Below are 14688 nucleotides of genomic sequence, written 5' to 3'. Positions count from 1 at the left end.
AAATAAAATAAACAACTAACAGTAGTAAAATCGTATTTCAAAATGATTCAAGTTACTTGCCTAAGACGAACATGAATATTTAATTAAAAGAATTAAATACAACTCCGTTGCTCAACATTTCTATTGAAAAAGTGCCATTGGATGGTAATTTTCAAACTTGGATAAGTATATAAAAATGGATTTTTTCTAAATCCGATATTCAGTCTACTTCGAACAGCTCTAAGACAACATGGAAAGCCGAAAAGAAAAAATACAAAATGTAGAGGTAAGATTTACTTTTTATTTTGACAAATCTAATTAAAGTTACGTTAATATTATTCTATTAGTGTTTTCAATTAAGTAATAAATTTACACTCACTATTGGCAAATTGCACATTATTAAATTTCTGATAATGTCCGTACTTCATTGTCTGACGCTGCCTCCACACGTGCGATCATGAAAACGGGACGTTGTTACACATATTTTAACATTAACATAATTTTTTTTAACATAATTAATATTTATAGTTATTCAGATATCGTGAGATGCGGTCGGGTGTGATGTAGGTTTCAGAAAAACTTTTTCTTTATCGTGCCAACGTTTCGATCTTTTATGAGATCATCTTCAGGGCTCAAAGTGTTTGTCTTCTGTGTGATTGTACCATTCTTGCGTGTCGTGTTGAGAGTGCACACTTGAGTTCTGAAGATGATCTCAATAAAGATCGAAACGTTGGCACGATAAAGAAAATGTTTTTCTGAAACCTACATCACACCCGACCGCATCTCACGATATCTGNGAGCCCTGAAGATGATCTCAATAAAGATCGAAACGTTGGCAGATAAAGAAAATGTTTTTCTGAAACCTACATCACACCCGACCGCATCTCACGATATCTGAATAACTATCAATTAACGGTCACTAATCTCTACACATTAATTAATATATTTTCCTATTTACGCATAATTAGATCACATGCATGTAAAACATGAATTATATGGAAGGTAAATAAACGTTATGTTTCAGCTAGTAAAACCGCCTATAAAAGATGATTTCCCACTACAATACGTATGGCTCAATGTGTTTGCGTACACCGTACTTCATCTCTTTTTCTTTTACGGTCTCTATTTAATGTTAACTTTCCAAGCCAAGTGGCAAACATTTATATACAGTAAGTTTAACATAACTCTAGTTGGTATAGGTTATTACAAAATTTATTTTTTGCCCTAGCTTACTTGTGTATAATATTTTCAATCGAGGGCGTCACTATGGGAGCGCATAGACTCTTTTCTCATAAGTCATATAAAGCTACTACTCCTTTAAAAATATTACTTTTGATTGCACACGCTATAGCAGGACAGGTAAGGATGACTTTTTATAAATATTTTAGTTTAACTGTAAGATTTGTAGTTTTATTAGTATTGACGTTAATCCATAGTAACAAGTGTTGCACCCGTTTAGCATTAATTGGCTTATAATTAAGTTCTGTATTAACTATTGTACAAGCGGTTTGATTATATCTTCAGGACTGATGGGTGATGAACATGAAGTTTGGCCATTTACGATCTGGTTTGCTTGTCCTCAACTCTCAGCTACGATGATTCAAGACCAGGATAATACGAAATGGCCAAACTAATATGTAAAATACAGTAGATTTCGTGGTCTCATTGACCAAATAACCTCTTTCAATTAATTAATCTTTATGTAAGGTATTGGCTGAGATAAAAAAGTCAGTGTCACGAGCGGGATTCGAACCCACGACCTTCGGCTAAATACGCCGCTGCTCTACCACTTGAGCTGTTGAGTCTTCGATCCACTCGGACACTAACTTCCCATCTCAACCCCACCTTTTGAATTTTCCCTCCTTTTTGCCATTTTTCAAATGTCGTGTAATCGGATTGGATTCTCGACGACAAATGAAATGGCACGGAGAGCATTAGTGAAGTATACTTCATTTTAAATCATTAAATTCACTAATTTCGTGGTCATCCTGTGGTTTTGTTACCCTAGGCGGCCCCGGCAGAGGTCGGCAAACCGCGGCTTTTTGACTTCTTGGCTGCGGCTCTTTCACTAAATGTTTAGTGCAGACACGGGGCGAAAAGTATGACAGGTGCAAGAAATAGGATTGTTGCTATTTTTTAAAGAAAAAGTAGTTTTAAAGAAAAAATCACCAGATACTTACCATTGTATTATTCATCAGGAAGCTCTATGTTCGCAGACATTTCCTGAAGAAAATTTCTCATCAGGTTCAAAGACTTGAGAAACAACAAAGCCTTTGTTAAAAAAAACCCCTCTGAATGCCACGGTAACAGAAATTAATTTTTTGCCCTTTAACATTGATATTGGCAGCTTTGAAATGCAGTTGCTGGATTTAAAAAACAAAGAATTTTGGAGCTCAAAATTCGAGCGTCTTTAAACCGATTTACACTAATGGAGAAAAATAAATGTGAATTAAAATTAATTAAGGTTTTTAGTTGAGATAAAAAAGTCAATGGTACGAGCAGGATTCGAACCCACGATCTTCGGCTAGATACGCCGCTGCTCTCCCACTTGAGCTATCGTGACCTCGATCCACGCGGACACTAACTTCCCATCTCAACCCCACCTTTTTAATTTTCCCTCATTTTTGCCATTTTTCAATATAATATAATAAATAATATATAAATATTTGCTTAGGGTTTTAGTTTTGATTGACGACTTCTTATACCTTGCATTTTGTTTACAAAGTCTCAATAAGTTTGCTGTTTAATTAATTTTGGCGTGTAGAAAAGCAGCCACTCAGGCTTTATTTTAAACCAATCTTTCCATTGTTATAAGGTCTCTATAAGTTTGCGGTGTAATTAATTTTTGCTTTATATTTGGTTTGCAGAAAAGCCGCCAGTAAGGCTTTATTTTAGCCCAATATTTCCATTATAGGGTCATAAAATACTCAGAGCTCATTGGCATACATCAGAGGATGTTTCAGGAGGCCGTGAATCGCAATACCGAATTACACCAGTTTGTATGCAAAAAAATACACTTGGGTTTTAAACAAAAGGATAGCAAAGAAATGATTAAGCTGATGTATTTTTAACGAAGGGAGCAGCTGCACCATTTACAAGACATTCTTGTGCCAGATAGGAATTCACCCTAACTGAGAATTTTTAACAGTATCAGATAACGTAAGAAGTAACAAGAAAAAAAAAATCTCACGAATGTTGAAAAATTTCAAAAGGAAGAAATTTCTAAGAGCATAAGGATGAAAGACAAAATTCAACATTTTAAGTTTTCTTTAAGGGCCTTGCAGACTCGATCGTCATTGACTAATGAAAATTGGAAGAGTAGATTCTGCAAAGAAATGAAAAAAATCCGGTATCTGACTGTGCAGCTTCTTGAAAACATAAGCTAACAGGCAGAGTACTGCAGGCTCAATGAACATCTGAAAAAAACTATACACTTCAGACTCCGGAGGCATATGGACTTGCGAGCAGTAGAAAAAGTCTGTTCATATACTGCCAAGGGGAAGAAGAAAACAACTTGTACAGATCAGTACAAGTCTAATAGTATCGGAATTCGGATCGGAAAAGCTTCTTGAAAAGCCACTACTGGCATAAATGGATTCAGGAAATAAGAAACCATCGGTTTCCTAGATTCTGCAAAAGAGCAGAAAAACTGCCTCTCATATTAACTGCAACAACCAACTGCAGAATTTTATAAGTGAAATTGTTACAGAACACGTAATACTTTAAATTGTGAAAGAAATTCATCTATCAATATTTGATTAAAATAGAAATAGGTATTAACGGTGAATAACAACTATCCAGTTTTATCTATTTGTTTATGTAACATGATCCATTTCTTGTGAGAGGTCTGAGAAATTATGGACTTGTAGCTTCACCATCTTTGGTCATCCTGACCCGCCTATGTTTAAAGGTTTGATTAACAGAATTTCTGCACCTCTCTACCTTGCGTAGTTATTTTGCCATAGCATAAGCTTTAGAGAATATCTAGATTAACAGCAGCTATTAAATAAATTCATAACCAACATCAAAACTTCTAGTGATAATTTCCTAGTTGATGCTAGAAGGAATTGTGTTGTTTTTAACGTTTTTATTTATTCATCCTGTTCCTTAACCATGGTAAAAATAAATAGTGGTTCAACTCAGATGTTTAAGATCCTAAAATAGACTGATAGCTCCTTTGTAATCAATAATAACCTTGATTCTAACCATTTCACTTTAAGGTTATGCTAGTAGATGATAGGGACTCTAAAGTAGCATAATCAGCACAATTTTTCTTTTAATTTATAAGTTAATAGCTTTTTTACTGTGGCTTAATTCTGGCATTAAATTGATGAATTGAAGATTTACGTTATATTGTTAATAGAGCCAGTCAATACAGTTGAATTTAAATTGTAAGATGTAATATTTAATTAACAAAAAAACGAAGTGGTTGACTTAATGAACAATTAATTATAAGGGATTTTCCTCTTGTTTTCACAGAATTCATGTTTCATTTGGGCAAGAGACCACCGCCTTCATCATAAATTCAGCGACACTATCGCCGATCCGCACAACGCAAATAACGGTTTCTTTTATTCTCACATGGGTTGGTTACTAATGAAAAAACACCCAGAAATAATAAAGAGAGGGAGAGAAATAGACCTATCGGATTTAAGATCTGACCCCTGGGTTATGTTTCAGTACAGGTATGTAAATAATTTTTGATGTAATGCTCTCGAGAGTTGGTACAGTTGATTATTGTCATTGTGTTTGCAGATATTTCCTCCCTATACATTTTTTCTTTGCGTCAATCATGACATTTGCTCCTTATTTCCTTTGGGGGGAGTCTATAAAGTGTTGCATCGGTCTTGTCTACTTTGTCAGATATGCGCTGACCTTACATGGAGCATGGGCTGTGAACAGTGTAGCACATTTTTTCGGCACTAAACCTTATTCTAAGTAAGATCAGTTAGAAATAATACGATTTGATCTTCTGCTAGTGAATAATTTTTGTTAAGACAACTCTTTTTTTATAGACATTTGAGAGCTGTGCAAGTTCCATGGATATCCTTCTTCGGTGGCGGGGAAGGATGGCACAACTACCACCACTCATTCCCCTGGGACTACAAAGCGGCTGAATTTGAAACGCCGTTCAATTTTACAAGGACGTTCATTGAAATCGCTGCTAGCATGGGGCTTGCGTACGACCTAAGATCCGCGACGCAGGATATGGTCAATCATCGTATCAAAAAACACGGGGACGGAACTAAACAAGTGAATTGTGAGGAGCAGAAACAACTAGAAGTAGATGATATGGACTTGTATGGAGAGAAATTTTCTAAATTTACCACAATAAGAAATCGTCAAATCGGATCGTAAACTTCGTCATAATAATAAGAAACGTCGTTTTCTTAACATTAGTACTGACATAAATCAACTGTAAGTATTACAGTTCAAACATGACTAAAATTAAGGCAAAGATATTTTCTATAACCAAAAACTTTAAATAATAAATACATATTTATTAAGCAAATACAATTTTTTTAAGTTTTTTTACCTTAACCTTTGTATTCATGTGGTATATTCTGTACAGGCTCAAAATATAAACAATCAAACTAATTAAAGAATGTGAGGAACACGTACCGTAACCTTATCGCTAAGTGATACGAGACATTTGGTTAGTTACCTTTTGAGTTGGAAGTAAGGTAAGGTTAAAAATACAAAAATCAGAGAGATAATACTCATACATATTTATTGTAACTCTATTCCGGACGGTTTTAAATTTATATAGAATAAACAAAGAAAAACAAAATTGCCACAACTCAAGTTTAAAAATTACTACCTAAAATGAACTTACCCGGAGCAATATTCACAAACACGTTTCCAATCGTTCAGCCACTCCTAGTTTCTGTTTTCAGCTGCTTTAAGGATCCTCGACAGTTGACCCTCCTTCTGTCGGGTCATCCAGATAATTCGATGGGACTTACAACGAACACTCCGACTGCTGTAAAGCCCACGACCTGCCAACCTCAAGGAACTTATAGCTAAACTGTTTTGTATAAAAGTTTTTAAAATTAGCCGGCTTATTTTTATTTTTTGAATTATTCTTACTGATATATATTTTGCAATATTGCAATCTTATCTGACAAATCACACCTTTATGGCATAAATAACAATCACCAGCCTTAGAGGAATTGGGGATACCTGAAGGAACTTTCCCAAAGATAGATATTTGCATCCAAACATTTTGCAGAAAATTACCATCCTCAGGTAAGAGAATATTTAAAGCTGTCTGCTATTTATTAGGAGTAACAATAGGCTGATCAAAATGATCAGAAGCGACCAAACTAGATGTTCTAGTAATCTCTGCTGTTCTCTTGCTTATGTTCATTAGCTTAGATGAATTGACCTACTATTTGAGATGCTGCTTTTTGTCAGACAGACAAAAGCAGCAAGTACATTCATACTAGGTTGATCGTAAACGACCAAACTAGAAGTGCTTCCATTCCACATAAGATAGTCATTTAGCTTAGGTGAATAGTTCACACCTGCCCTGTACAGATATATAATATATTATTTTATTTATTACTATATTATTATTTATTGATAATATATTATCCAGGAAGTAGTAAGTAGTTAGTTTTTAGAAATGGGGACTGACTATTAAATTAAATTCTTTACAACATTCTATAAAGTCACAACAGATTATAAAGGAGAGGAAGAATTCAGGAGACCATTACATACAATGATATGGTACACCGATGGCTCCAAAATAAACAAAGGAACCAAATCGAGTGTTTTTTGTACAAGACCAAGACTTGAGCAGTCAAATTCATTAGGAAAGTACACTTTGGCCTATCAAGTAGAAATACATTCCATCAAAGATTGTACCCTAGAACATCTTAAAAGATGTTATACTGGCAAAACAAAACCCTCGTAAGTTCAGATAACCAAGCAGCTATTAAAGCATGAGCATGTAAAAAAATCACCTCATAATAATTCAGTGAATGCATCCAAGATCTTCAAAACCTGGGAAGATACAACAACCTGATGATATGGTGCTAGGAAACGAAGGAATTTTGGTTAAGGAAAAAGAGAAAACACTGGCCATAGGAGCATTTGCGAGACCACACATAGGCCCCTAACCTATACTTTGGATAACAAAAACAAATAACGAATCCTCCATCGCAGAATGGATTCAAATAAAACAAAAGAATAAGTGGATAAACGCTAGCAGTGGTAGACATCGTAAACTTGTGTTAAAACAACCCTCACCAGGACTGGCACACTCACTGTTACTCAGAGGAATAAGTGATAGGATTATTAACCGTTCATCGGCATCTGAGAAAACATCTGCACAACATGGGCATAAGGATGAGCCCATCTGCAGATTATGTAATGAGGAGGAGGAAACAGCCACCCATATCGTCTTCGAATGCGAAGCAACGGCTCAATGGCGACATAACCTAGCATACAGCAAAAACCTAGGGAATGAAATTGTAGCAGGAACAGTCAATGTCCTGATACTTCTGAGAAGAAGGATTGAATCGATTGCACTGAACTAGGGAACTAGGAAGGTACAATTAGCTAGAAGGCTACAGTGCCTGGAGCACAAACCCCGCTTCCTAGTATCCTCATCACCATCACCCAGAAACGCGTCTGACCTACAAAAACAAAGAGGGTATGCCGACCAGGACCAGAAACGACCAAATTACAAATTATTCTTGCACCATCCCTTCTATTCTCGTAATATTGTACTTTAGCTTAGCTAAAAATATGAAGACCAAACCTAACACTTGAGATGCCGAAGTTGTCAGATAATCGGAAACGACCAAACTGGAAGTCGCTACAGTTTGTGATCCTCGAAGATCAATAAGAAGTCTTGAGCGTAAAAAACATCGTCTTAGGTCTTAGTATATTTAATCAAACATGATGGGCACTCAGTTATTATTATCAGAATAATAGGCAGTGAGATCCTTAACACAAGTTCCAGCTTTATAAAACTCTCAAAAAGGAAGGCAAAGGAACTCCTCCCTCGCAGACATCGGCACATATCCATTCTGAATGTAAACATTACCACGGTTAGGATACATCATCTTCGTAGGCCATTTTTTCACACCAAAAGAGGTACGCAAAGAAGCGCCAACGAAAGTGTTTTATCTTTTATGAAAAAGAGCACATTTATTCCACAATAGATTTATTCAGGTCGCTGTGGAGTCAATCATAATTCTACCATGACCCCCCCAATCTTACAAAAAAATTGTACCATCCTATTTCTGGTATTTCTACTTTTTTCAAAAAATAAGAACAAACTACTTTTGGCCCACCATTGTTTTAAATGTTCACATCATTAAAACATTGGCTTAATGGGTAAAACAAACATTCATTGTTCTAAAACGCGGAAATCTAGGTGAGAACAAAAGATTACGAAAATTTAAGAGTTTAATTTATTTTTTTAAATAATATTCTATAGTTTTAAGTCAACGTCCTATTAACTAACCTGTTCTGTCGTTGAATGATTTCAAAAGATCGATTTAGGTGTGACAGTTTTAAAAAGTAAAATGAACAAATAATAATAGAAAAATCGTATTTAAACTTGTCTCAAACTATTTGACTAAAACGAACATGAATATTTGATTAAACTAATTAAATTCAAACCAGTTGCTCAACATGTTCATTGGAAAGTACCATTGAATGGTAATTTCCAAAAACTAACAACAATATAAAAATAGACTTTTTAAAATTCGCTATTCAGTCGACTTTAAACAACTCTAAGACAACATGGAGGGTGAAAAAGAAGGAAGACGAAATATGAAGGTGAAGTTTATTTACATTTTGACAAATCTGATTAGTATTATGTCTTTTATATAATCTTTTCTATTATGCGTCGTCCTGGATATATTTACACTCACCATCGATAAACTGCACAACGTTAATTCTCGCCAAACACATTACAAATTTTATTTATATGTCATGATATTATATTATTTAATGATTCTCTGGCTATTATTGTAATTGATACAGTTCTACAATTAAGTGTGTGTGGTGTTTAGTGACAGTTAGCCAATGATTATTTGGAAATCGTGAGGTGCGGTCTGGTGTGACATAGGTTTCAGAAAAACATTTTCTTTATCGTGCCAACGTTTCGATCTTTATCTGGCATATGACAAATGACACATTTACACACACAAACACTTTGATCCCTGAAGATAATCGCAATAAAGATCGAAACGTTGGCATGATAATGAAAATGTTTTTCTAAAACCTACGTCACACCAGACCGCACCTCACGATTTTTTTTGACTGGGGCTTCCGACATCTAGGTCATTTCAGCCCCCAACTATATCTATATTCGATTTACACTTTCAAACACTACATTCGTACAAATAAATACATTCATACACATAAATACATCCATACAATACACTCATTCCGTTTGGTTGGTGGAGTACTTGATATTCCTCCACCGACCCTATATTCAAACTAATCTACATTGGGGTCGATGGAGTACTTTTATAAATATTCCGCCATCGACCCCGAACACACAATCTTACGCTCTCATCGTTCGAGGGATGATGATGACGTTATATTTCACCCTTACCCCTCGCCATTCACGCTAATAAATACATGCTCTCGGACAAAACATATAGACACACAACACATAAGACATACTATATACAATAAAAAAAAAAAAACAATTTCCCCTAAAAAGCGGAACAGGGGACTCTGAAACTCGCTACCGTGCTCGAGGACTCTTCTTAAATCCGGCGGCATGCCTACACGCTCTCTGTATGGAGCCAAGGCATGACACGCCTCTATTATGTGGGACACATCGAGCAACCTTTCTCTTCATAAGGGGCACCTGCGCGGGCTTTGGCCCAAAAGCAGGTGCTTATGTGTCAACCGCGTATGGCCAATTCTCAGTCGAGTGAGGACGATCCCTCGTCTCCTGCTCAGATTCTCTGAGGGCCATCTACCGGTCGTGCTTGACTCGCAAGAGCCTCTCCAACAACCCCGCCCACTGACGCTGCCATCTTTGTTTTATCATTTTTTAACTGCGTGTTTAGCGTCAGGGGGCCTGATCGAGATGGTCCGATCTGGAGGGTGGGACGTACCGGCTTTCGCCGTTGTTACCCTCCAGGCCGACGTGTCCGGGAATCCAGACAACAACCACCGTTTTTCCGAGAGGCTCCGGCTCCGCGTATTTCTCTAACAAGACCACGACGAGAGGGTCTACAGAGAACCTGTCGCGTATCGCCCAGACAGCGCTCAGAGAGTCGGTACATACGAGGAAGTCTGAGCCCTCCCCGGTCCGCACCGCCTCGAGAGCGTGCCAAATCGCATACAGCTCTGCCGTGTATACGCTGCAATGAGGGGGCAACGACCAGGAGGTGGCCAGTCCCTCGCTAAACACAGCACACACCACACCATCGCCGGTCTTGGACCCGTCTGGAAAAATCAGACGAAAACCGGCGTATCTATTTCTAAGTTCAAAGAACTTAGCCTTGTAGAGGTATGGCGGCGTACACGATTTGTGCAAGTTCGCCAGATCGTCGCGGACGAGTCTGGCCGGAAAGGTCCAGGGGGGTGTCGGCCGGTGGCCCAACCGAAACACCGTCCCCAGCGCCAATCCGGCCCTCCCTCAGGACTCATCGAACCGAATCCCGAATAATCGACTATTAAGGTTTAATTTATGGATTTCTTTTATTTAAGGACAGAAAAATCATTAGGCACATGCACACAAAAGTTATGATGAAATGAATAAAACATAAATAAACGTGTTTTTTTTCAGCCAGTAAAATTGCCTATGAAAGATGATTTCCCACTACAGTACATATGGCTCAAAGTGTTTCAGTACTCCGCCCTCCACCTCTTTTTATTTTATGGTTTCTATTTGATGCTGACTTTTCAAGCCATGTGGCAAACGTATTTATACAGTAAGTTGACAAAACAATGTTTTAAAACTTTAGTTTGTCTAGATTATTAATTTTAAAAAATTTTCCTAGCTTACTTGTGTTTAATATTTTCAATTGAAGGAGTCACTATGGGAGCGCATAGGCTCTTCTCTCATAAGTCATACAAAGCTACTACTCCTTTAAAAATATTACTTTTGATTGCGCAGGCAACAGCAGGACAGGTAATTATGACTTTTTCGAGAATATATTTTAGTTCATCACTACGACTTGTAGTTTTATTAATGTTGAAGTTGATTCAAACCAATAAGTTTTGCACACGCATTAATTGGCTTATAATAAAGTTTTTTCTTAAGTATTGTACAATAGGTTTGGTTATTTCTTGAGGGCTGATCAGTTATGAGCTTGTAAATTGTTCATTTTCGATCTGGTTTGCTTATTCTCAACTGCTTGTGACTGCAGCGATGGTAGAAAACCAGGATGATCAGAAATATTATAAACATTCCTTAATTTTTGATTCCCATCCTTACAATTTGTTTACCAGATATCTATATACCTGCTGTTTAATTCATTTTGGCTTTATGTAGGGCTCGAAGAATAGCAGCTACTAAGCCTTTTTTTGTCTAATCATTCATTATTTGTTATGATAAAAATTGTTAAGCTTCTACTGGAAACTGGTGATATACGACTAATGACCAAATGCTAAGAGCTCATTGGCAAATGCATCAACATTATTAACGCTAAAATTGCTATATAAACCAAATAAAGACATGCCAGTTAGATAAACGATTAGAAAATTCTTAAATTGAGAACTTGTAGGTATAGTATGTACTAATGAATGTACTAATAAGAAGTAGAAATATTTCGGAAAGTTTTAAAAGAAAGAAATATCATAAAATATAAAAAGGAAAAACAAAACTCGACATTTTAAGGATTTTTGTTAGGACACTGCAAATTCGATGGTCATCAGGTAGAAATCGACCAATGAAAATTAGAAATGTAAATTCTCGAACGAAATAAAAGAAGCAGCAAAGAAACATGCTGCAATTAACAGAAAAATTACTAACAAAATCCAAGACAAAATGTTTTAGATTGTAGAGAATATACGACTGTTTAATCGGATCAGTACATGTCTAATAGTTGTCATTCTACGCAGATCGGATGAGCTCCTTGATAGGCCACTGCTGACTTACATGGAATCAGTAAATAGGAAAACATTGGCATCTAAGGTCATTGGGTTCCTCGATTCAGCAAAAAAGGAGAAAATAAACCTCTCACTGTTAATTGGAACAACTATCTGCAGAGTTTTACAAATGAACCTTCCTTTGCAGGATTCAGGCTAAAATGGTTTGGATTGTGACAGAACTTAACCTCGAAAGGTATTGGAAATAGGTTCAACAGTCTATAACTATCTACATTTATCAGTTCTTGTCCAGTAACACGATTATTTTTTGTGAGATCTGGGAAGTTATGGACTTGTAGCTTCATCATCTCCCATCATCCTGATCCGACTGTGTTTAAAGGTTTGATTAACTGAATTTCTGTATCTTGAGTAGTTATTTTGCCCTGGCATATGCTTTAGGGAATATCTAGATTAAAAACAGCTATTAAATAAATTCGTAAGTAACATCAATTTCTACTGATAATTTATTACACACAGCAGAACTTCTTCAATTCTTTACCTTAAGAAGTTACTTTGTCATAAATTGTAGGCTTTAGAAAATAACTGGAATAAAAACAGCTCAATAAATTCATAGGAAGCATAACTATAAGTGTTATATGAATTCGTAAGCAGCATCACAGCTTTTAATGATAAATTCCTTGGTGACACTAGGACGAATCGGTAATTAATTATAATGGATTTTTCCTCTTGTTTTCACAGAATTCTTGTTTGATTTGGGCAAGAGACCACCGTCTTCATCACAAATTCAGCGACACCATCGCCGATCCGCACAACGCAAATAACGGTTTCTTTTATTCTCACATAGGTTCGTTGCTAATGACAAAACACCCAGAAGTAATAAAGGGAGAAAGAGAAATAGATATATCGGATTTAAGATCTGACCCCTGGGTTATGTTTCAGTACAGGTAATTAAATAATTTTTGATGTAATGCTACTTTAGAGAATTGGTAAAATTTATTATTGTTGTTGATTTGTAGATATTTAGTCCCTATACATTTTTTCTTTGCGTCAATAATGACATTTGCCCCTTATTACCTTTGGGGGGAGTCTATAAAGTGTTGCATCGGTGTTGTGTATTTAGCTAAATATGGACTGAACTTGCATGCATCATGGGCTGTGAACAGTGTCGCACATTTTTTCGGCACTAAACCTTATTCTAAGTAAGAACAATCATAAATAGAAAATGTGTTATGTGGGAAATAATTTCTGTTAAAATAATTCTTTTTTTATAGACATATGAGAGCTGTTCAAGTTACTTGGGTATCCGTCGTCCTCGGAGGGGAAGGATGGCACAACTACCACCACTCATTCCCCTGGGACTACAAAGCGGCTGAATTTGAAACGCCGTTCAATTTTACAAGGACATTCATTGAAATCGCTGCTAGCATGGGGCTTGCGTACGACCTAAGATCCGCGACGCAGGATATGGTCAACCATCGCATCAAAAAACACGGGGACGGAACGAAACAAGTAAATTGTGAAGAGGAAAAACAACTAGAAGTAGATGATACGGACTTGTATGGAGAGAAATTTTCTAAATTTACCACAATAAGAAATCGTCAAATCACATCGTAAATTTCGTCACACTTACATCATTGTCATAATCATAATTACTTTTTAATAAATAAATTCATAGTATTTTAACAAAAAAAAACCAATAAATCAACTGTAAATATTGCAGTTCAAATAACCAAAATTAAGGCAAAGATATTTTAACAGAAAATGTTGGTAGATCTCTGTTATGTTATAGATCTTCTTTTAGGTCAATTCTTTTTCCCCTGGTTGTATGATTCGTAAAAGCAGTCATACTGACGATTTCAAAGTCATAGAGTCATTTTTGACGAAAGTATACATATTGATCTAAGGACCGATTCTTGTGGGATAGTTTATTTTAGTACTTCATTGCTTGTCATCTATCGTAGACGTAGACGTAGATGTATTAGTCGGGGTGTAATATACTGCGCCCTTTAGGAGCTATTTCATCCTCCGTCCTGTAAGTAAAGCACACCGGTGAGTCCTACTTCATCAAGGAACTGAGTAGGCCCAGTTTCAGTGGTTGAATCTCTTCTATAGTCACAGTGTACATCACAAAGCACTTCCTCCTGCGTGCACCACACCACAGTTTGTTAGTAGGTGTGTTGGTGTCTCCTCTGCCTCTTTGCAGAGTATGTATGTGCCGTCTTGGATTATTCAATTTTCTTTAAATGTCCATTTGGCTTGCAGTGTCCTGTTACGAATCCTGTTAGGATTCGCAGTTTAATCCTGCTTCCTTTGACACATTGTTTGTAACTTCTTTCCTTTCAAAATTTGTTAGGAGATCCTTGGATTGTCTGTGTCCAATGAGTGAATCCCATTGTTCCTTCATTTTCTTTTTGTCCTTCTGTCTAAGGTACTCATTGATAGTGTGGGTTCCTATGCCACAGAAGAGTTCGGGACATCTATCGTCGAGTTGAAACATTAGATTCACCACTGGAACTCGATCCCACGACTCACGACAGTTTATACCCCTTTGCTCTACCACTTGACTCACGATAGCTCAAGAGGTAGAGTACCGGGGTATAAAGCCGGAGGTCGTCGGTTCGAGTCCTGGTTGTGACTCTGATTTTTCATTCTCAACCTTTTATGCATAAAAGC

General features: G+C 36.6%; 1 protein-coding gene across 2 annotated transcripts; it reads left to right on the top strand.

Moving 5' to 3' along the window:
* The first annotated feature begins 210 nt into the window (after positions 1-210).
* On the top strand, positions 211-14067 carry LOC106668577 (delta(9)-fatty-acid desaturase fat-7-like). 2 transcript variants are annotated; one of them, XM_024225632.1, is made up of 7 exons: positions 211-265; positions 1004-1148; positions 1208-1338; positions 4459-4664; positions 4735-4917; positions 4995-5047; positions 13340-14067. In XM_024225632.1, the coding sequence occupies exons 1-7, from the start codon at positions 230-232 to the stop codon at positions 13627-13629; spliced, it is 1044 nt and encodes a 347-aa protein (XP_024081400.1). In that variant the 5' UTR covers positions 211-229; the 3' UTR covers positions 13630-14067. The 2 variants fall into 2 exon arrangements, with proteins under 2 accessions (XP_024081400.1, XP_024081399.1); XM_024225631.1 differs by lacking the exon at positions 13340-14067 and having other exon boundaries at positions 4995-5476.
* The last annotated feature ends 621 nt before the right edge of the window (positions 14068-14688 follow it).

Source organism: Cimex lectularius, unplaced genomic scaffold (assembly GCF_000648675.2).
Source record: "Cimex lectularius strain Harlan isolate CLEC.00 unplaced genomic scaffold, Clec_2.1 scaffold111, whole genome shotgun sequence".
Classification (NCBI taxonomy): Eukaryota; Metazoa; Arthropoda; class Insecta; order Hemiptera; family Cimicidae; genus Cimex; species Cimex lectularius.
This window is presented reverse-complemented; position numbering and strand designations above follow the sequence as displayed.